The sequence below is a fragment of the Tauraco erythrolophus genome, chromosome 3 (genome assembly GCF_009769465.1).
Source record: "Tauraco erythrolophus isolate bTauEry1 chromosome 3, bTauEry1.pri, whole genome shotgun sequence".
Classification (NCBI taxonomy): domain Eukaryota; kingdom Metazoa; phylum Chordata; class Aves; order Musophagiformes; family Musophagidae; genus Tauraco; species Tauraco erythrolophus.
The window spans coordinates 83,105,936-83,128,131 of NC_141467.1; the positions used below are offsets into that span (position 1 = coordinate 83,105,936).

Here is a 22,196-nt window from a genome sequence, read left to right on the forward strand (position 1 = left end):
GAGTTTTGGTTGCAAGGTCCGGAGTGTGTCCAGCTCACCTTCTTGCAGCCTAGGAACTTTTTTTGCAAGGTGTCATGATCGTGTTTTATCTGCTCCCTGTCACTGTTGTTTTAAAACAAGTACCTGACTGTCTGTTGCGCACAACACATGGAAGTATAAAAGTTTAGAAGAGTAGAACTACTCTTAGATTATCACTCAGGAACCAACAAACGCTGTTTTCCTGAGGAGAGAAAAAGCTGTGCTCAGTATGTTTGACGAGGTGTCTAACAAGAAGCCCTGTCTCTGGCATGGCTTTCGGGACAGGGTTCCAGTGGGAAATGTGAATTTTTACCTACCCTGGATTTTTCTTTCATGTACTGAAACGATCACATTTTGAAAATAGTTCAGCAAAATTACAATATATGCTGGAGAAACATTTTCAGTTTTAATATTCCAGTCAATTCTATTCCTTGCTAATTTATAGGTATCAGAGAACAAAATATTAAAATATTGTCTAGTAAATTATTATGAGGTCTTACAAGTAAGTGACCGATATTCAGTTTTCAAGTAGCTGGTGATGGCTCTGACCTACTGAGCCTTTACTATTTTTTAATTGACCGAAAACTTCTTATTTATAAAAATTTCCAAATAAACGTAGATTAATTCAGCTACCCATATGTTTGAACATATCTTTAGAATGATAATTTCTTGAAAGTTTTCTCTAGTTCAAATGTGTCTTCTATTGATCTGAGAACAAGATGAGCAGACAGGAAGATCTGAGATCGAGTTTTGACTGTGATACGAATACTTTACATATCACAGTGGTTTTGAATATCTGTTGCTTCTGTAATGTGATGGAAACTTATCTTTTAAAATTTCCTTTTCCTCAGTATGCTTGGGTTAATTTTTTAAACATCTCAATCAAAGCAGAAGACTGTTTTCTCTTCAGGGAGGAATACAAATGAATGTCAGACTTTCAAGCTGTTTGGTTCCATTACTGAAATCAGAGCCATCAAAGCAGAATAGCTGTCTTATATTCTTCTATGCAATATTCCTATTATAGTGTGGGGGAGTTGAATAATTTGACTTTTTGAGCTGGAGGTCGGGTTATACTTATGGTATTTGCTTTTGCATGGTACTAGTGATATCTGTAGCGCGCTGCAAATATGATTTCCATCAGTTTAAGGTTAAGAGATGTGCATTAGAAGATCAAATACCATGTATTGATAAGTTACAATAAAAAAATAAATATACCATGATAATTAGTAGAAAATAAAGTTAAGTTTCTATATCTGAAAAAATAATATTTATAGAATATGCCTGATGAAGAGATTTGTGCAGGTTCTACAGTTTTCCAACCATAATAGAAATTTTAATTTATTATTGTTTCAAAGAAGCAGTAATCACAATGGCCTGGAGAATTTTTCAGTGGTGTGGTAACCTTTTCAGAAAAGGTGGTAATCCTTCTGACAAGAGAGAGATAGTGCTTAGTTGAACTGGCAGCTGGAGGGTGCGTATCACAGCTGTTGACACACATTTAAAGTTCTCTTAACTTTTGATGTTCCAGGAAAGTCCTGGAAAGGCAAGAGCAGTCATTTTCCATGGTGTATCTAGCTGGAGGTATGTGAGGAAAGGCTTTTAGTAAGGTATGGTTGAAGGTAGTTAATGGTGAGAAATGGATTAGGCAAAGGCTCATGAAGGTGAGTGAGAATTAGCTTGTGATCTAAAAATAACAGCAGATTTTTAATAATGGTGACTGACCATAAATTTTCAGGAGTACTGTTCCTCCTGCCATGATTTAAAATGTATAGCATACATTGTACAACTGTGTTTGTAGCAGATATTTTTAAAAAGAAAAAAAGTGACTAGTAGTACGGGGGGGTGAATTATGGTGTGATGACCAGTAAAGAGAATGACAGGCTTGAATGCCAAGTGGTATGATGACTGCTGGGCAGGATGAGCCCTCTCCTGCCAGCAAGGTTTCTGGCTGATCAGGTGTACAGGTACAGTTAATTTATTTCTGATGGATGGGATTACAACTTCTGGCATTTGATCCTGGTAGTGAAGTTAGATCCCTTCAGCAGGAATGAAATTAATTAGAAAGAGAGTTTGATAGTGCCAATCAGCATAGGCCAGGAATGAAATTATTTACTTTGATCTATCAGGCTGCTTTCTCTGAAGAAAAAGGTTGCATTTTCAGGAAGTTCTGTATTCTTACATGTGGCTTAGTAGTTGTCACATGCAGGGCACCTGTGTAAAGCTTTTTCCTTCATGAGAAGTTGAAATAGACTGAGGACCCAGCTGATCTTTACATTACTGTCAGCCATAGGTGCTGTTTCTATATGATGTCTTAGCAACAAAATGGAGGAAAGGCAGTGATTGCTTGTGGTAAAAGTAACAGACAAGGTTAGAAAATGTTTCTATAAGAGATATAAAAATATAATGCTAAATTGGCGCATTGTCCTCTCATGAACACAGTTTATGCTAGAAAATTGTGGATTTTTTAGTAAATCTTGTGCCATTTCCTCAGATGGTGTGTTTTCCTGATAGAGAAGTACATTTGCCTCAGCAAAAAGTCTACAATAAGTGTTCTTACTCATACAGAAATTCCATCATCTTTATCCCCTCAGCCTCTCTCCCCATGTCACAGTAGCAGCAAAGTTTCCAGAAGAGATTTGTCCACTCTTTGCCACATTTTATCCACGTATGGATATATGTGGACATTGTGATATGGAGTCATATATATATATACACACACCATATGTGTGTATGTATTGTATATGTGTATCATTGTCTATATGTAGCAAAACCAATTCTTAGTATTCTGTGTTATCCATATTACTATGGATACATGTATGCTCATGTTTTATCCCGAAGAACGTGTACACTCAGTCTGCTCCAAGGCATGAGTGACATTTGTCAAACTGGATTCTGTATGGTTTTGTGTGTTACACAGTTCATGGTGGAGCCGTTCCTATAAACCATACTCACTTCAGTGTTTTGATGTCTTGGAGTATCAAATATATGCAAAAATCTGTGGCTGTGAACACAACTTGATCCATATGTAATAAAAACTGAATATACACACAGTGGTTATTATCAGTAGAGTACGTGTGCATTCCATGTGCACACATATTTGTGTCAGTCTTGAAATGAGATCCACAGGGATGAATTCTGTATTTGTTAGGTGCTATTTATTCCAATTGGATTTCATAGAGATAAAAGATTTTGCCTATAAAGGGCACAGAATTGGAGAGGGGAAATTAGGCACATTTTTATTACAGACATGACAGAGATTTTCAGTGATTTAGGTAACTTGCTATTGGAACAACTTATTTTGGGATGTGGCATATTTTTCATCAGCTGAAGTATTTAAATGAAAAATACTTATCTTCCTTAAACTAAGTTTCACTTCTAATCTTTGTTGTCCTAATGAAAACTTCTATGTCTTTGCAAACTTTGGTAGTTTTGTTGTCCTAACTGTCTGTTCCCATTGGCCATTCTGCTTTTAGACTTACGAAACTGTTCATGTTACATTAAAATGATTCAACTTGAGTCCTCAGAAGCAGAATCCGTAGAGGTTTTGTTAAACTTACAGATGTTATGATTTGTGTTAGTACTAACATGACGTTTTAATAAGACAGATAGGACATCTTAGCTTCACCATAAGCAAATATGCATCCAAATGATGCTTATATTACTTGTCACGCTTCACTGGAAGAGTTGCATTTTTGCAAGATTGAATTAGTTTCTCGTTTGCAGATGCCATTGTAAGGCTAAAGTACATTAATATTTACAAGGCAAGACTGGGTCCAAATCTTTCAATGGATCGAGAATGGATCGAGAGCAGCCCTGAGGAGAAGGACTTGGGAGTACTGGTGGACGAGAAGCTCAATATGAGCCGGCAATGTGCTCTTGCGGCCCAGAAGGCCAACCGCGTCCTGGGCTGCATCAAGAGGAGCGTGGCCAGCAGGTCGAGAGAGGTGATTCTTCCCCTCTACTCTGCCCTCATGAGACCTCACCTGGAGTACTGCGTCCAGTTCTGGAGCCCCCAACATAAGAAGGACATGGACCAGTTGGAGAGGGTCCAGAGGAGGGCCATGAAGATGATAAGAGGGCTGGAGCACCTTTCCTATGAGGACAGGCTGAAAGAGTTGGGGCTGTTCAGCCTGGAGAAGAGGAGGCTCCGGGGTGACCTTATAGCGGTCTTCCAGTACCTCAAGGGGGCCTACAGGAAAGATGGGGAGAGGCTATTCAGGAGGGCCAGTTGTGATAGGACAAGGGGTAATGGTTTTAAAATAGAGGGAGGTAGATTCAGATTGGATATTAGGAAAAAATTTTTTACCATGAGAGTTGTAGAACATTGGAACAGGTTGCCCAGAGAGGTGGTGGATGCTCCATGCCTGGAGACGTTCAAGGCCAGGTTGGACGAGGCCCTGAGCAACCTGATCTAGTTGGAGATATCCCTGTTCCTTGCGGGGGGGTTGGACTAGATGACCTTTGAAGGTCCCTTCCAGCCCTAACCATTCTATGATTCTATGATTCTATGATTCTATGATTCTATGATTCTATGATTCAAGCACAGTTTAGTGACCCTGTGTGGTACCTAAGACAGGATGCCAGTTTACCAGTCACTCCCCGGCGCACGCTCTGCTCAGACAGTTGTGGTTTTCCCTTGCTGAGCAGAGACCACGTTTCCTTTCTGACTGTGAGAAGAGCATTTTCTCTCCTATACCTATGCAGAGCCCTTTCTACTTTCCTAGGCACCAAGGAAAGCCTGTTTTTCCCTCTCCCCTTGACTCAGTTGAAGCCTTTCCTTATGCTTTCTAGGACAACTGTGGCAACAAGAGGATTGTGTCTTTGCTCTTCTTTTTCCTGTCCTTCCTGACACTAGGCAGGATCTCTTTTTCACAAGGCTGCCCTTCAGGATCAGTGTCCATCTGTGAGGGTAGAAAACATTTTCAAAGGCATCTTAATTTTAAAGCTAGTACTAAATACAAGAGGAAAGTGCTGATAACACAAAAATAGATTCACATACATATTTTCATTACTTAAAGCATGAGCTGATCTATCCTCTCCCAGAGAAGTCCCACCTCAGTCTTTTTTATCCACATCTGGGATCTTTGCTCCAGTTTCCTGCAGGTAACTCCTTTAGATCCTTCTGGGGTGCAAAACTGAGTAAAAATCTGGACATGTATGGAAGTAGCATTTTAAATGCTCATTACCCTGTTAGGATTGATAAAGGCAGGATCTGAAGTTCCAGTTTGTTTTCTTCCTACGAATCACTACTCCCTATTTAATTGATCCCTTCTGATCAAATAGCAAACGATGTTGTATCAAACAAACAGAACATAGAAACTTAATAATATATTCCAGACACATCCTCTATTAAAATATTGTATATAATAAAAGCACATGCTTCAGTCAATCATTTTTCAATGTCAGGAAGGAATATCTGTTGATAATTCTTTTTCCACCTTCCTCCGAAGCCTCAGAAGTTGTCTATGGCTAGGTATCGTCTACGACAAGGAGTCAATGCTGAATGTGGTACAGGAGCCCCATTCTGGTATCTGGCTGGTGTGTCTTGCTCAAATGCTTGGACTGATACTGTTGCCATCCCTATAGAGATGGGAAGAATTTTTTTCTCAAGTTAGACACGCAGGACTTTCCAGCTCTTTCCCTTCTTATGCAACATAAAAAATTGTTTTCTAAGTTCTTCTGATTTAGACAAGTGCTGCCATTTGATCTTTGTCTGTCCTGTTTTCTGCCCTTGACACACACTATAGTTTTGTGGGAACTGAAATGTATGTTTTTAAGCAATAATGACTGCTGAAAGATCAAACTAACTGAACCATCCATCTAGCCTTAATTTCTATGGTGATTATAACGCCCTATGAAATAGAAGCATATGGTCAAGTTATATTACTGTAAAATGATTATAAAGGATTATAAAATTTTGATACTTGTAAAGCAGTTATGACTACAAAGTAACATAAATATTTTTCCTTTAAAGTTCTTTTTAATTTAAACTGTGCATCATAAGCAGATTTGTAGCATGACATGCTTTCTCTGATTTAGTACAGAAAATGTGTGAGAACATTCACAAAGAAACGCAATGAACGTTTTTTTTTTTCCATCAGCTGGTCTTTCTATCATTTAATTAGCATTAACTGTATTGTAACAGTGGTACAAGGAATATTGACAGAATTATCTTTCTTCTTTGTTGTCATTATTATTTAGGAAAAGAAGCCCATCAATATCAAGAGAACAGACCAGAAGATACGACCAAAGGGACGAGAGAGACGAATATTCACAGTATGCTACATCAGACAGTGCGATGCCCAGGTCACCATCAGATTATTCAGACAGGCGGTCACAGCGTGGGCCTCAGTTATATGAAGAACCTGAACTGGGTGATTATAGAGATTCCAACAGAAGGAGTCGCAGACGTTCCAAGGAGTATCCGGTAGAAGAGGAGGATGCCCAGAACAGGGAAGAATATGAAAGACAGCGGAGGGAAGAGGAATACCAGGCACGATACCGAAGTGATCCTAATCTGGCTCGTTATCCAGTCAAGCCACAACCATATGAGGAACAAATGCGTATCCACGCTGAAGTGTCCCGAGCACGTCATGAACGGAGACATAGTGATGTCTCATTGGCGAATACCGAGCTGGAGGATTCTCGGATGTCTATGATGAGGATGGAACGACCATCAAGACAAAGATCTGTGTCTGAGCGCAGAGCTGCCATGGAAAATCAACGTTCATACTCTATGGAAAGAACTCGAGAGGCTCAGGGACCAAGTCCCAATCGTCAGAGGACCACAAATCATAGCCCTCCTACACCTAGGAGGAGTCCAATTCCTCTGGAAAGACCAGACATGAGGCGCTCTGATTCATTAAGGAAACAACACCATTTGGACCCCAATTCTGCTGTACGGAAAACAAAACGGGAAAAGATGGAGACCATGTTACGGAATGATTCACTCAGCTCAGACCAGTCTGAATCTGTCAGACCTCCACCACCAAAGCCCCATAAAACAAAAAAGGGAGGTAAAATGCGTCAGGTTTCATTAAGTAGCTCAGAAGAAGAACTGGCATCCACTCCAGAGTACACAAGTTGCGATGACGTAGAGATTGAAAGTGAAAGTGTTAGTGAAAAAGGTAAGATTTGTAATTTTTTAACTATTTCAATATATAGATGTGGTTCAGTTTCCATTCCATTGAATGTTTATTTTACCTATTAGAATTCATTGCAATCACATATCTACAGCCCTTCACAGGTGACTCAAGTTTGTTGTGATGGGAGTTGTTGTCTTCTGCTTTCTTGCTTCATTTACTTAAACCTAAATTTAAAGATTTACAAGGAAAAGAACATCACAGCTACTATTCGAATATGGTAAAGGAAAAAACATGCCTATTGAAAAAACTGTTAATTAAATCTGCAATGTATCTAAAGCCTGGCTGTCGTATAAGGCCATGGTTTCATGTCCATTAATACCAGATTTGCATACTCCTGGATCACAGTGAGTGCAAATTCGATCTGGATCAAGTGTGGGCGCATGACCGCGTTTCTGTTGAATTAACTAGAGCACATGATACAGAGCTTATGCCGGTTTCATGCTGGCTGCTGCAGGTTAAAGAGCATCTGATCTGCGAAAAACCCTGTGTGTATAAAGTTAGCCCATTCAAATTTTAAATAAGCTTGAAATGACCGAGGTGATTTATATCAGTGGAGGCTTCTTTTGGTTGTGGGGCTATGGTACTTTTTGGTTTTAGTGCTTTTTAGGATTCATGATGTTGGAGTTACTCCATTGTCAGAAAGAAAAGCTAAGATTAACTGAAATGATTCCCAATGTATCCAAAGGCAACGTATGACTTAAATAGGAAAACATTGGGGACCGTCAGTTTAAGCTGAATCAGATTAATAATATTATTTTGCTTACCCTTCACCTATGTTGTTGGTCTAAAAAGTACAATAGTTATATCTTGTTTTCAGTTATTATGCTTATGCTAGTGCATCTTTACTAAGTCTCATGACTGGTTTGTGCTACTTCATAGCAATGCTCAAGGTATGAACAGGGAGGAAAAGGACACACAATAGTTATAACTTATTTCATATTATTATTATTATTATTATTATTATTATTATTATTATTATTATTATTATTATTATTCCAGTGCATCTTTACTAGTTTTTGTGAATGAAGCTGAATTGAGCATGTATTGATAAATGAATTTAAAAAGCTTACAACATTTTTACAGGAAAAAAATGCCCTGTTTTATGTGTTGCTAATCTTGAGCGAATTACTGCAAGCAGTTTTCATGACTATATATAGAGTATAGCTGTGTCAGCATGGCCCAGTGGCGGCCTGTGGCTGGAACGAGTGTGGAGAACAGCCTTGGTTTTTCATAGAGGAAGAGAGCAACTACTTGAACTGGGGAAGAGGTCTGACTGCTTCTGACTGTGTCTGCTTCCAGCCTGAGCTGGAGGGTCCTGTTTCTGCCCTTGCTGATGAGCTGGGAGGCAGTGACCATGCATGTAGCAGGCAGCCATGGAAGCAGTGACACCTGTACTCAGAGCCAGAGTCAGCTGGTGGCAGCCTCAGCAGCCCTGCTCATGTTTTCAGATGATATCCTGAGCCCCATCCATACTTCTCCCCTACTTTTTAACCCCTGGAGGAGCAGCTCCAGAAAAGTATTTGTTTGAGTGGATTTAGGAAGATTTGGCTTCTGCTAGGCATGGGGGAGGAGAGAACAGGGTCTCACCATCTGGATCCAGCCTTCACAGTTGATATAAGTAGACCCACAAAGTCCTACCTCATTCTTTTTATTTTCTCTTACCGTATAAACCAGTCTGCACTCAAAATCCCTATGAGAAAATGATTTCTTCATGAATGCCACCAAAAGGAATCCAGCACATAAACGCCCATCAGTCTTCCTTGTGTTGCAATACATTATTTCCTTAATTGACTCAATACAATTAATTATTTTAAACACCTCCTACAAAAATGGGTTTCTCCTCCCTCCACGTTACTCACTTTCTGTCCTTGAAAAACTCCCCAGGCCTGAGGATTTCTCAGCTGTCCTTTTAAGCCACACACAAAATCTGTTTGGCCAAAGCTATAACGGTAAATATAAAACATTGGACCTGGAAGCAAGGCAGGGTGGCAATGTTAGAGTGAGAATTTAGATGCAGTAGTAATGAGTTCTCCAAAAGAGGAGAATAATTTTTTTCTCCATCTTTTTATCTGTGGAGTACCCCTATCTTTTCACAGATTATGCAAATAAATATTAACAACTGCTCAGCTGTGAGGAGCAGCCTGGGCCTGAGCTGCAGGAGCAGCTGTTCGCTGAATTGCATCTGAGATTTTACCAGGCCCTGACATTGGTTTTCAGAAACTAGTCTGAAAATTGTGAATTATCTGAAAATGTAGGAAAAAATATAGTTGTATGCTCTTAAAAGGGCTGAAAGTTTGCCTTTTTAAGCTTATTTTCAAAATGAAAAGGATTGATACATATATATGGTTGGAAGTCATATATGCATATGAAATGAAGATAGCTTTTCATTTTACAAGTCCGACAGAGACATAGACCAGCTGCTGGATTAAGAGCTCTGGGAAGAGCATCCATTATTACTGAATGCCTGTGACTTCAAGTGTTTGGATCTGATCTCATTTCAGTAGCTGTCTGCTTTAAGGTGATTTTTTTCCTTGATTTTTAAAAATGTAGTCTGATTGTTTTCAGGGAGAGGACAAGGCAGAATTATTTTTCTGCATGTTTCTGGTAATGGCCAGAGAAAGCATTGCCTTGGAATGCTCCTGCTTCCTCTCTACAGGGGACAAGGGAAACTGTGAGCAGAGAAAGCTGATGAACACCCAGACAACACTGGGGCACTCAGCGGACAGTCAGGTGGAACACAGGTATAATGAAGAAGTATTGTAGATGGAGATTCAACTGCAGAAGAGAAGAGCTAGATTCTTAAGATGCTGCATAGGTTTTGTAATGCAACTATATTTGGACCAGGAAATTCGGGTCATAAACTAGGCTGAGGACTGGCATATTGGAATGGGAATCAGGAGGCTTCTGGAGGCTGAGCAGACAACAGGAAGAAGTTTAGTAACTGCAAAACAAAATGTCATTAGGAGGCTGGAAACCAGCCGATAGAGATGGCAACTGAGGCTGAAGAAGAGAGGAGAGCAATGATGGTAGATCAAATAGGCTAAACCTGTGACCAGTAGTTTGGGAAGAACAGATAATGTGAAAGAAACGGATTTGATAAGGATAACTGAGAAGGTGAGAACTGGAGCTCCCTGAGCAGTAGGTTAGAGGATGCCGAGATTGGCTGAGAAGCAGAAGCAGCAGTTTGGGAGAGATGGTGAGTGGCTGGGAAAAGGGCGTTCGGAGAGGAGGACAGGAGGGCTGAGCTGGGCTTGGGACCTCTGGCAGAGAGGGACTGTGACTCCGAGCAAGGAGTGTGGGCCTGGCAGCATCAACCTGGGGCGCTGAGAGGGAGTTTGGAGAGCTGAGAAGAGCAGAACTATGGTGAGGAGCCAAGGGTGTGACAGACCAGTTCATTCTTTGGACGGTCAGGAAACAGTGCATGGCAGCATTAGTAAATGAACATAACAGAGATTATGTCTAGAGGATTTCCAGGCTGGATTAGAAAACCGAACAGTACCACTGCCCATATATTCCTTGTGGCAATACTGTCACACCTGCAGTCCACTCAAGTGCCAGTCTGAAGAGACTTGCCACAGGACTTGCTCAGGAAATCCAGGGGTTGTCCCTGGTCCTTGGGGCTGTTGTACCTCCACTCAGAACATAAGCTGGAGTTCCTTCTGTTCCTTCTTCAAACTTTTGGGGATCCTGAATGTCCTACAATTCTTTGCAAATCTCTCAAATGCCAGGGTTCCAGCAAGAGACAATCTCTACATGGAAAAAGATCATGCATTCAAGGAAAACTAGGTCTGTGATAGCTTTAACTGCTGCTCTAATTTGCTCTAAATATAAAGTAGGACATAGTAGATCTTCCAGAAGTGGTAAACAGTTCAGGCATACGCACATACCATGCTCCCAGCCACTTTCTAGAGCACCCTGCGAGAGATATCTCTGCACGGACGGTGACTGACGTCTGATGTGGGTGGAATCTGTGATGGGAAAGGCAAATGTGTGTCTGAGTTTTGTCAGAGGTGCAGTTCTTAAGTTTAGTGTTTCCTTTTACTCTTCTTTTATTAAAACATGATGGATGCCCATTTTTATTATCACAGAAACTTGTATGCATAACATGTGGCTAGATAGGCTCCAGTGATCTAACGTGCTTCAGTGTCCCCGTGGTGTTGACTGAAAGCTGCAGAGGCAAGCTCCGTGAGCAGAAATGTGTGTATGCAGGACAAGGGGTTAACATGCTGTTCTTTGTCACTAAGTGCATTGCATACGTGGATATATAACCTTGCCTTGGCTGTGTCATGGTCCTTTACAAACATATGAATAACTGCACTTTTTCATTACAGAAGTTAGAAAGGTCCTCGTGTCTGGAACAGCTCGCAGGACCTGCTTGTTTATTGCAATATTGAAACCGATCTGGTAGAGATACGCTTTAGTTTTTGACAGAGAATAAACTCTGTTTGGAAACAATATGCTCTTGGCACAAGTTAAAAATGTATGGAAGCTCATGATGTGAGGAGCAGAAAGCACACTGAGTGCTACTGCAAGAACAGTGTGTGTCTTACATAGGCAGAGATGCCAAGCGAGTGGGATACCGTCACGGTGCTCTCACTTTTCAGTTCTGAGAGATAAGGGACCTGATTTTAATCCTACTTGTGCCAGTTTCATACATCTCCAACAGCTTTGGCTTCAAAGCTACACTGAGCTAAATTAGATCAGAATGAGGTCATTGTTTCTAAAATTTACTTCATTCAGGTTAGCGAGTTCCTGAAAGTCTAACTTCACTGGGACAAATTATACTAGAAGGCAGAATTTCAGGACTGAGCTGCAGCACTTGTCTTGAACACAAGAGGCTTTGAAATTCTGCAGTTTCAGTATGGAAATATCTTAGAATTCACAGTATGACATTTTGAATGGTCATAAGAAGAAGAATTGATTATTTAAAACACTGAAATGTTTGATGTGTTTTATTAAAAGCCAGATTTGAAGGAGTGGCAAAATTTCTTCTTAATATTTTACTTAATATTGCACTGTAAGAGAATGTGTTTTGCATTTATAAAGAAATCCTTCTTTTCCATAAAGACCTCTACGTCTTACATAAGGAAAATGTGATTTCAATATATAAAGAGTTTGACTTGAAATTCAGAATTCTATTTTTCTATTTTTTTTCAACTGTCTCATATAAGCTGCCTCTATTTTAAGTGCAAAGATAAGAAATATTAAGAGATAATAAATATTACACTTTTCTCCTCATTTGTGTCTGAGCAATAAAAAGATTACTGCTTTTAAAGTACTTCTTACAACAGTGAATGAGAAGTATCTTACTACTTTAAAATACTAGTATTGGCTATGACAGAATTTTCCTACAAACCTACTTTTTGTAGATGCATAGATGATAATAGAACTAGAATGTTTAAAGTTGCAGAGATTTCTAATAGTAAAGAATGCTTTCTTATGTTTTTGCCAAACCTTCTACTTAGACACTTGTATGTTCCTTAGAAGATAAAGGGAAGGCATGTGATCTGCAGTATTTAGAAGAAATTTACCATATAGTATTTTAATTTACAGTTGCTTAAACCTAGCATAAGCCCATAATATCCCTCACAGAAAGAGCCCTGCCTTTCCCCAATTCTTGGCTGCGTATTCACATCCTTGTATCACTCCTTTCACTCTGCTGGCAGAAGCGTTCAGGCAGGTACACACGGCATCAAGCCAGGAAGCTTTCGTGGGGTAACACTAATTAGGCAAAAAGATGGTAAACATTAACATTTGAAGCTTCTTGATAAAATGATATTGAATGTTTTCTTAGATATTATAGTGCATGCTGAAAAGATAATGTGTAACTGATTATGCCTTATCAGAATCTGAGGATGGAAAGGGATTTGCTGAAGTAGGGAAGAAGAAATATTTTCATATAGTGGTCAGAGAAGAAAGAATGTTTTCTCATAAGTGAACATGAATAATTTCAGAGCACTTTCATTCCAACAAACAAAACCAATGCTCTATTTTATTGATTAAAATATTGAGAAAATGACAACCTGAACTTTCTGTATGCAAATATATACAAACCATTAAGACTGCAATTCTTTAATCATGTTTCCTTTTACTCTGGGACTTAGCTGGAACTACAGATGTAGCAGAAGTGTTGTTCGGGCACCAGATTAATTCTCTCCTGATAGGATGTAATGGAAGAACTATGAGTTATTACTAAAGTATTTTAGTGCATTAGTTGTAGTTATCTATGGTACCAGATGCGATTAAGTTAATTATTAATAGGACAATATGATTTTAAAGATCTTTAACTTAGGGAAAAATTTTCATAATTGAAACTTCTCTTCAGTTTAATTCTATATTTTTAACACTAACTACAAAATGTATTTTGCCCTGGAAATTGTCAAAAATTTCTATTCTGAAGGTAAAGTGGTTTTTTTTGCTTTTTCAGTTGAAAACTCATACAGCCATTGAATTGTCTGAGTGATGATTCTTAAAAGTATCATTAAAAAGCATTATAGTTTTCTCTGAGCACTTTTTCATCTTTTTCAAATTTAAGTAGAAAACAAAAGACCCGTGTTATAGATTAAAAAGTTCCCATTATCCTTTCACATCTTGTCAGCTGGAATATTTGCTGAACAAACTCAGTAAATATTCATTGACCTTTTACTGTAAATAGCAATGAAAGAAATTACTGTTCAAACGTACCCGGAAGGGGGTTAATCCTAAGAAAGGCAAGGCTTCCCACAGAGGTAGTTCTTCTCTTATTCAACCTAGTCCACTTATTTCTAATCAAAATTTCAGTTTAACTAAGTTAGAAACTTGGGACTTGTGCTCTAAGTCTTGCATTGGAAATAAGTGCTATTAATTCATAAACATTTGGCAGATAGGAGCCAAAATGATGACCTGCTGGATTCTGTGTAAAACATTTCAGTTCTTTACAATGCCATAGCAGAAATAAAAAACATCATGGGATTTTTCTCTCAAGTTTTTTGAATATTTAACTAAATACTGTGATGTTTGTAGTCTTTCCACAAAAGAATCTCAGCAAACAGAAATAATAACAGCAATAAAAATGACATGTAATGTCGCCAGAATGTAGAGAGCATGATTTTCTTCATACTTTGATGAAATCATTATTCTTCTAATAAAACCAAACACTCAAACCTATCTGTCACAGATCTAATGACTGGATTAGACTGGATTAGACTCAGTGTCATTTTAAATTATGTTAGTGCTTTCCTATGACATATTTAAACTGATTTTTCAGGTTTTCCCAGTTAACTATCAGAAACTAAAAGGGTCATTGTCAAATAATTTTACTTACTTAATTAAAAAAAAAAATAGTTGGGAGTGTTCTATCAACAATATGGTATGCTTTTTTAGATTTTCTTTAAAAATATAAGCATTTTTCTTGTTCTACTGTTATTTTTGTGTGTATTTCATTAAAGATAGGGTAATCAGAATGGAGGACGCAGAGGAACAGAAGTGGAGAGGGAATAAGCAGAATGGGCTGCATATATATCATTCACCTGAAAATTGAATTCTGCTTTGTCTTTAGCCCTGTTGCCCCAAGCTTCCCCAAATGTGCCATCCAAAAGCTGGAGTTAGTCACAGAAGATGCTTGATATTAAATTGAATATTGTCAAAGGTGAGAGCTGGAAGCTCCGGGGGGAGCATGTCCTTTCCATCATTTCCCAATTCTCTCCCTGTCCAAGCCTCATCCACTGCAATTATTTGGCGTGAATATTTCTAGCCTAGGTAAAGTGGCACCAATTTCTGCATCCTCTAATGGGTCTGGCTGTAATTTCAACTACAGCTGTTCGGGGGCTCCTGTGTAACATCAGAGCTGGTCCTGTGATGAAGGCAATAGTGCGAGTGATGAGCCAGGCAGCTTAACACAGCAACCGTCACTGCTACCGTCCTACAGAAATCTGTCCCCACTTCTCAGTCAGAGCCCTGAGAAGGTGGCCAGGTTTTTCAAAAGGATGAAACACTGCATCTCCCCACTGCCCCACCAGTGAAAACTGACCTGCGGAATGATGAGCGCCTTTGAAAAATCAGGCCACCTGCCTAGGAATCTGATTAGGGACTTAGGAACTGAATTTTACCCTATTGGTGAAAATTCTAGAAAACTATTTCCAACCGTGATATTTACTTGAAAATATATTTAAACTGTGTTTTGAAGTTTTTGGTGTCTTTTATTAATTTCGAAGGATCATTAATGCATTTCTCCCGTGATGGTCCACTGTTTTGATACAAAAATCCTAATTTTAGGGGCAAAGTAGAAAAAATTGATGTAATGATAATGCCTTTTCTGATAATTGACAAAGATTAAATAAAACTGATTGAAGAGAATCAGTCATTGCAGTCTCTCAAAACGGTGCTCAGTGGTTCTCTTGTAAAGTTGCATTGAGAAGTTTATTTTGCCTTGGGATACAAAGTACACACATCTCTCCTAAGAAGGAAGTTTTATGCTAACCTATATGCTACTATTTTTGCCTCTTCTATTGAACTAATCCTATTTGTCATGGAAAGGTTAAAGACTATTGCACAGATTAAAAAAAATAGGAATAATGTTTAGCCCAGTGTTGTTTTCTCTTGGCTATAAATCATCGCTTTTTTCAGTTATAAAGTTCTTTACTTGACTTTGAAATATGAAAACATTTGGAAATTATAATTTATAATTCATTTCTGAAAATATTTCTATAAAATGTATCATGTTCTACCATTAAAATATTTACATCTTAGAACATCCAGATGTGTAGAGGACAAAGAAAGTCTGCACTCTTTTGGTCCTAATCTTTTGGTGATTACAGTTAGGCATCGTTACATGTCAAATGAACCATTACAGGATAAAAGACAGGCAAAAATTTGTAATTTTTCTCTTACGTTGTTTTCTTTCCTCCTCTCTTTTTTGAAGCCATGTAGTTTAGGCAATGATTTGATTGATCATGCTGCAGCATTTACAGGCTTTCAGACTTGAAGAGACTTTTAAAACAGTTTATTTCAGTTAATGTTTAACTGAAAATTAACATGCCAAATTGCCACATGTACTGTGGGAAGTCACACACATCTGATTTCTTCATTTTACCTCGTTGATTAAGTAATTTGGAAAATTTGAGTAGCATTTCTAAGCATGGAGACTTACACTGAGAGAGAAGAGTGTGTGGTAATGCAGGTTCTGGTTTCTGTCTCATCTGTTGCAATAGAAAAGTGAATTTAATAGCCTGTATTCATGCAGCAGCATTCTCTATGTTAAGATATTCCTTTGAGATGTGTAAATACAGATGAACTGAATGAATATGTACCTAAAAGATACCTGTGTCACACACTGAAGTTTAGACCAGATTGAAGATAATTCTTATGGAAATGTTCTCAGATCAATGGTATTCTGGAGAAACATTCTTTAAGAAACAGTTCTGATGTTGATACTTTCAGCCTTTCTGAACATTTAGATTATGAATATCTTTTAGGGCTGTAGTTATATAATCTGTTTACTTGGAAAATGGAAATATATGGACATTAGTTACATAATCTAAATAAGAATCAAATAAAAGTTTTCATCACAAATCTCCATGACATGGAGACTGTTATGCATATTTATAGGCCATTTTTATATACATCTATAACAACAAGGAGAGGCTTGGCTTGTGATGCAGTATGCAGGGTGTCTAGTTGCTACATGATACCTTATCTAAAAAGTGACTGCATGTAGTCTTTTTCATCAGATTTTATAATTTTTAAGAATTTTAACATTTCGTCTACATATTATAGTTTGAATTTAAAAATTTTTCTAAGCTCAATTCTGAAAATCTGTTAATGCTGAGAATTTCTAAAAGTTTAGCTCCTTTGAAAATCTTCCTGTTCTGTTTTCATCCTGCGATTTTAATACATTTTAAAAAAGAGAATTGCAACAAAAAGCATTTCTTTTTAAAGCTAGCATATTGATGAGCTGAAAGAATTTAATTTGTTCTTGAAAGGTTTTGACTGATGAAAGCCACCAAAATTAGGTTTGAACTTCAGAGTAATCATCCGAGAACAATTTAAGAGACTGCCTATGTCTCTTCAATGTAGAAAACATTTATGAGGCTGAAAGTTCCTTGCTTTCATACATACGTAATCCATTGCCTCATACCAACCACTATGATTCTTTACAAAAGCCAAGGCTGGTCAGTAGTTGAAATCTTCATAGATGTAATTCAGTATAACTAAGGCTAGCTGCAGATTGCAAGAAAACATAAATCCAATCAAAACCAGGAACTTCATTGTAAAAATATAAAATTATTGCTGAAACTAAGGTCAGTAGAGTGGCTGAACCAATTTAAAGTCCTCGTTAAAAGCGGAGGACACCAAGTCCTTTAAGCATTGAACAGATAGAGAGCACAAGCGTGGTGCAGTAAGGCGACCTGTGGTGAGCCAGCAACTTGTTGCCATCTTGAACGAAAGCCCCATTCCTCGTCCTCTTTCACACTTGCTGATCTGGACCAAATCCAATATTTACCAGACTTTTAGTGAGTTGGTTTAGGTCACTACACTGGTACAAAACTAAGCTGTTGCAGCACAAGGCCATTTTTCTTTCACCTTAGTAAGCTGGAGAATTACTGTGGTGTTTTTTACTGTTTCCAGATCTGTCGCAAAAGAGGTGCAGCATGGAAAAGAGCAATAAGACAACCATGTCCAGTGACAATGAGCTGGTAGATAACTCAGCCATCTAATGGACCACGTTTGCACTAAGCAGTAAATAATAGTATGACTTTCAAGCAGCACTGGCAACATCACAGGCAAAAATGCAAATTTAAAAGGTGATGCATGTGACAGCTCGAGAGGTGATGAAGTAGGTGAGAGCCTCTTGGAATTCCTATTTTCCTAGGATTGAAACCACGTATCTTATCTAAAGATAGAGCTGCACTGCAGTCCAAAATGTGACTGCAGCTCTTCTTGATAGATGAGAGCTGGTTTTGGGGGCGGTAGTTAAAGTACTGATAGCACTGGAGCTGCAGAGAACGCTGACTGCTGAAACAATGGGTAAATACTCACATGATGAGCCTGTGCTGAGCTGCTTTGCCAATGTCCTCATTACTACAGAGGCTGACTACTGGAGTACAGGTATCCTGTGAGATAAGCTGCTTTTCAGCCCTGGCCTCTGGAAGAAGTAAGCTTGAGCAAATAAGAATCTGTTATGGCACCTTTGTAAGATGAGAAAAAACATCTATGAAAATGGCAATACTTTGTGTTACTGCTCCAGGTTAAATTCACAAAGTTTTATGGTTATGGCAAACTTTATACCAGAAAAATGTATCATATGCGATTGCCTTTTTTACTAATAGTTTTCAGTAAAGAAGGAAAAATGCAGTAAAAATAGATATACAAGAGAGCATCTTGACGTGATTCCAATTCAGCCTTCTCTGGGCCTTATTTTCCGTTGTTCCACTCCCGTTTTATCGGTACAAAGTGACTGAGAAGTGGGTGTAAACCATTACCATTCTGATTTGCTAGCATTGACATTGACACCTTCCTTATATTCACTTTACAGTAGATCAGATGACTAGACAAGCTGCCCCGAACTGAAAGATAAAAGCTTTATTTTTCGGAAGCGCTAAAGCCTCAGCGTGCCTATGAAATTCGATGAGAGCGCAGAGCGCTTAGTCAACAGCTTTGTTCATTTTAAATATCTGGAAAGAGACTTGTGCAGAGTGCCCAACCTCTCTGAGCCATTTACGTTCGTGTCGCCTGAGTGTGAAATCCCGTTACCCTGTGCAGGCAGTGACCTTCCGCGGCTCTGCGCAGATACGCATCGCTGAGCATTTCACGGAGCTGGAGTTGGCTTTTTATCCACAACGGTAAAATGTGCTGTAAGAAGTACTATGAAAGTACATTGTAATTTTATAATTCAGTTGCTAATTGTAGAGAGCAGTTGCAGGTTACATAGACTGTAAAAAACAGGTCATAGCGCTGCCTTACATTAAGACTTCCTCAGACTCCCTACTTGGAGGTGGTTTTATCCGCAGTTTCTTTCTCAGTGAGACTTGGCTGTTTGTGCTGCAGTTTTCCTTGCTGGGTTTGTGCTGCGGGCTGATTTTTTTTAAGAAAATGTAACAATTCAGAAAAAGCAATTCAACTATTTTGAAGGGTGAGTCCAGAGGAAAGTGTCTTATTTTGTCCGTGTTAAAACACTTAAGACACTAATTTGGAATGGTGCATCACCTTCATTCTGGGGGGTGTTCATTCCACATCACTGTGAAAATTGGCTCCATTTTAAACCTCTGAACAAAAATCACAGTTCACATAGGCTTAGGAGAGAGTCGTTAGTATTCAATTAGTAATATCTATGCCTCTACTGAACTTGTTGAGGCTTCTGTGTACAACTGCAATATATAGGGACCTTTCCTAAGGAATTACTAACTACTTTTCTCCTCGGTACTCACAGACACAAGAGGATTTTCCTTGTAACTGCTCTAGACCAAGGCTGTATAGGAGTAAAAATGAAAGACTATGTTTTGTGTTCTTGACATACTGACCCTGGGAAGGAAAAACAGATGACTTACAAGGTGGACTAAAGGTGATTTCAGGAGGAAAACTACTAAACTGGGACAAGCTAAAGTGTATGTACACCAACGCACGCAGCATGGGAAATAAACAGGATGAGCTGGAGATGCGTGCACAAGAGCAGGGCTACGACCTTATTGGCATCACGGAGACGTGGTGGGACGACTCCTATGACTGGAGTGTCAACATGGAGGGGTATAAGCTTTTTAGAAAGGACAGGAAGGGGAGACGAGGAGGGGGTGTCGCTCTCTATGTCAGCAACCGGCTGGAGTGCGTGGAGCTTCGCCTGGGGTCGGAGGAGGAGCTGACAGAGAGCTTATGGGTCAAGATTAGAGGACGGGGACGGATAGGGGATGTTACAGTAAGGGTCTGTTACAGGCCACCTGGCCAGGAGGACAGAGCAGATGAGGCGCTTTATAGCCAGATAGGAGCAGCCTCGCGGTCACAAGCCCTGGTCCTCATGGGGGACTTCAACCACCCTGACATCTGTTGGAGAGACAATACGGCAGGGCACAGGCAGTCCAGGAGGTTCCTGGAATGCGTGGACGACAACTTCCTCCTGCAGGTGACAGAGGAGCCGACAAGAAGGGGTGCCATGCTCGACCTTGTGCTCACCAACAGGGAGGGACTGGTGGGCGATGTGAAACTTAAGGACAGCCTTGGCTGCAGTGACCACGACACGGTGGAGTTCAAGATCCATGGGGCAGCAAGGAAACCACTCAGCAAGCTCTGTACCCTAGACTTTAAGAAGGCGGACTTCGGCCTCTTCAAGGACCTGATGGGCAAAGTGCCGTGGGAGGCGGCCCTGGAGGGACGAGGGGCCCAGGAAAGTTGGTCCACATTCAAGGAGCACCTCCTCCAAGCTCAGCAGAGGTGCATCCCGACAAAGAACAAGTTGGGCAAAAAGGCCAGGAGGCCTGCGTGGATGAGCAAGGAGCTCCTGGACCAACTGAAAATGAAGAGGTTAGCCTATAGAGGGTGGAAGCGGAGACAGATAGCCTGGGAGGAATACAGAGAAACTGTACGAGTGACCAGGGATCAAGTGAGGAAGGCTAAGGCCCTGAAGGAATTGAATTTGGCAAGGGATATAAAAAGCAATAAGAAATGCTTCTATAGGTATGTAGGGGACAAAAGGAAGTCCAAGGAGAATGTAGGCCCCCTCCGGAAGGATACTGGTGCTCTGGCTACCCGGGACATAGAGAAGGCTGAGGTACTCAATGAATATTTTGCCTCAGTCTTCACTGATAAAGCCTCTTGTCTTACCACCCAAGCTGTGGAAAGAACTAGCAGGGACTGTGAGGATGAACCACCGCCCACTGTACTTGAAGAGCAGGTTCGGGAACATCTGAGGAACTTGAAGGTGCACAAGTCCATGGGACCTGATGAGATCCATCCGCGGGTCCTGAAGGAACTGGCGGATGAAGTTGCCAAGCCACTGGCCATTGTATTTGAGAAGTCGTGGCGGTCTGGCGAGGTCCCCGATGACTGGAAGAGAGGGAACATAACCCCCATTTTTAAAAAGGGGAACAAGGAGGACCCGGGCAACTACAGGCCGGTCAGCCTCACCTCTGTGCCTGGCAAGGTCATGGAGCAGATTCTCCTGGGAACCATGCTAAGGCACATGGAGAGCAAGGAGGTGGTGGGTGACAGCCAACATGGCTTCACCAAAGGCAGATCGTGCCTGACCAACTTGGTGGCCTTTTACGATGGGGTGACAGCATTGGTGGACAAGGGTCGACCAACGGATGTCATCTACCTGGACTTGTGCAAAGCTTTTGACACTGTCCCGCACGACATTCTTCTCTCTAAACTAGAGAGGCATGGGTTTGATGGATGGACCACTCGGTGGATAAGGAATTGGCTCAATGGCCGCACTCAGAGAGTAGTGGTCAACGGCTCGATGTCCAAGTGGAGACCGGTCACGAGTGGCGTCCCTCAGGGGTCCGTGTTGGGCCCGGCCCTCTTCAACATCTTTGTCGGTGACGTGGACAGTGGCATGGAGTGCACCCTCAGCAAGTTCGCCGATGACACCAAGCTGTGTGGTGCCGTCGACACGCTGGAAGGGAGGGATGCCATCCAGAGGGACCTCGACAGGCTGGAGAGGTGGGCCCGTACCAACCTCATGAAGTTTAACCAGGCCAAGTGCAAGGTCCTACATCTGGGTTGTGGCAATCCCAAGACACAAATACAGACTGGGCGGTGAATGGATCGAGAGCAGCCCTGAGGAGAAGGACTTGGGAGTACTGGTGGACGAGAAGCTCAATATGAGCCAGCAATGTGCTCTTGCGGCCCAGAAGGCCAACCGCGTCCTGGGCTGCATCAAGAGGAGCGTGGCCAGCAGGTCGAGGGAGGTGATTCTCCCCCTCTACTCTGCCCTCGTGAGACCTCACTTGGAGTATTGCGTCCAGTTCTGGAGTCCCCAACATAAGAAGGACATGGACCAGTTGGAGAGGGTCCAGAGAGCCACGAAGATGATAAGAGGGCTGGAGCACCCTTCCTATGAGGACA

General features: G+C 40.5%; 1 protein-coding gene across 1 annotated transcript in view; it reads left to right on the top strand.

Annotated features, from left to right (window-relative positions):
• RIMS2 (regulating synaptic membrane exocytosis 2) overlaps positions 1-22,196 on the top strand; it is a 504,339-nt gene that overhangs the window by 221,665 nt on the left and 260,478 nt on the right. Inside the window, exon 4 of the mRNA XM_086609332.1 lies at positions 6,220-7,145. Coding sequence (XP_086465458.1) covers positions 6,220-7,145 — 926 coding nt within the window. The remainder of the gene's footprint in view (positions 1-6,219; positions 7,146-22,196) is intronic.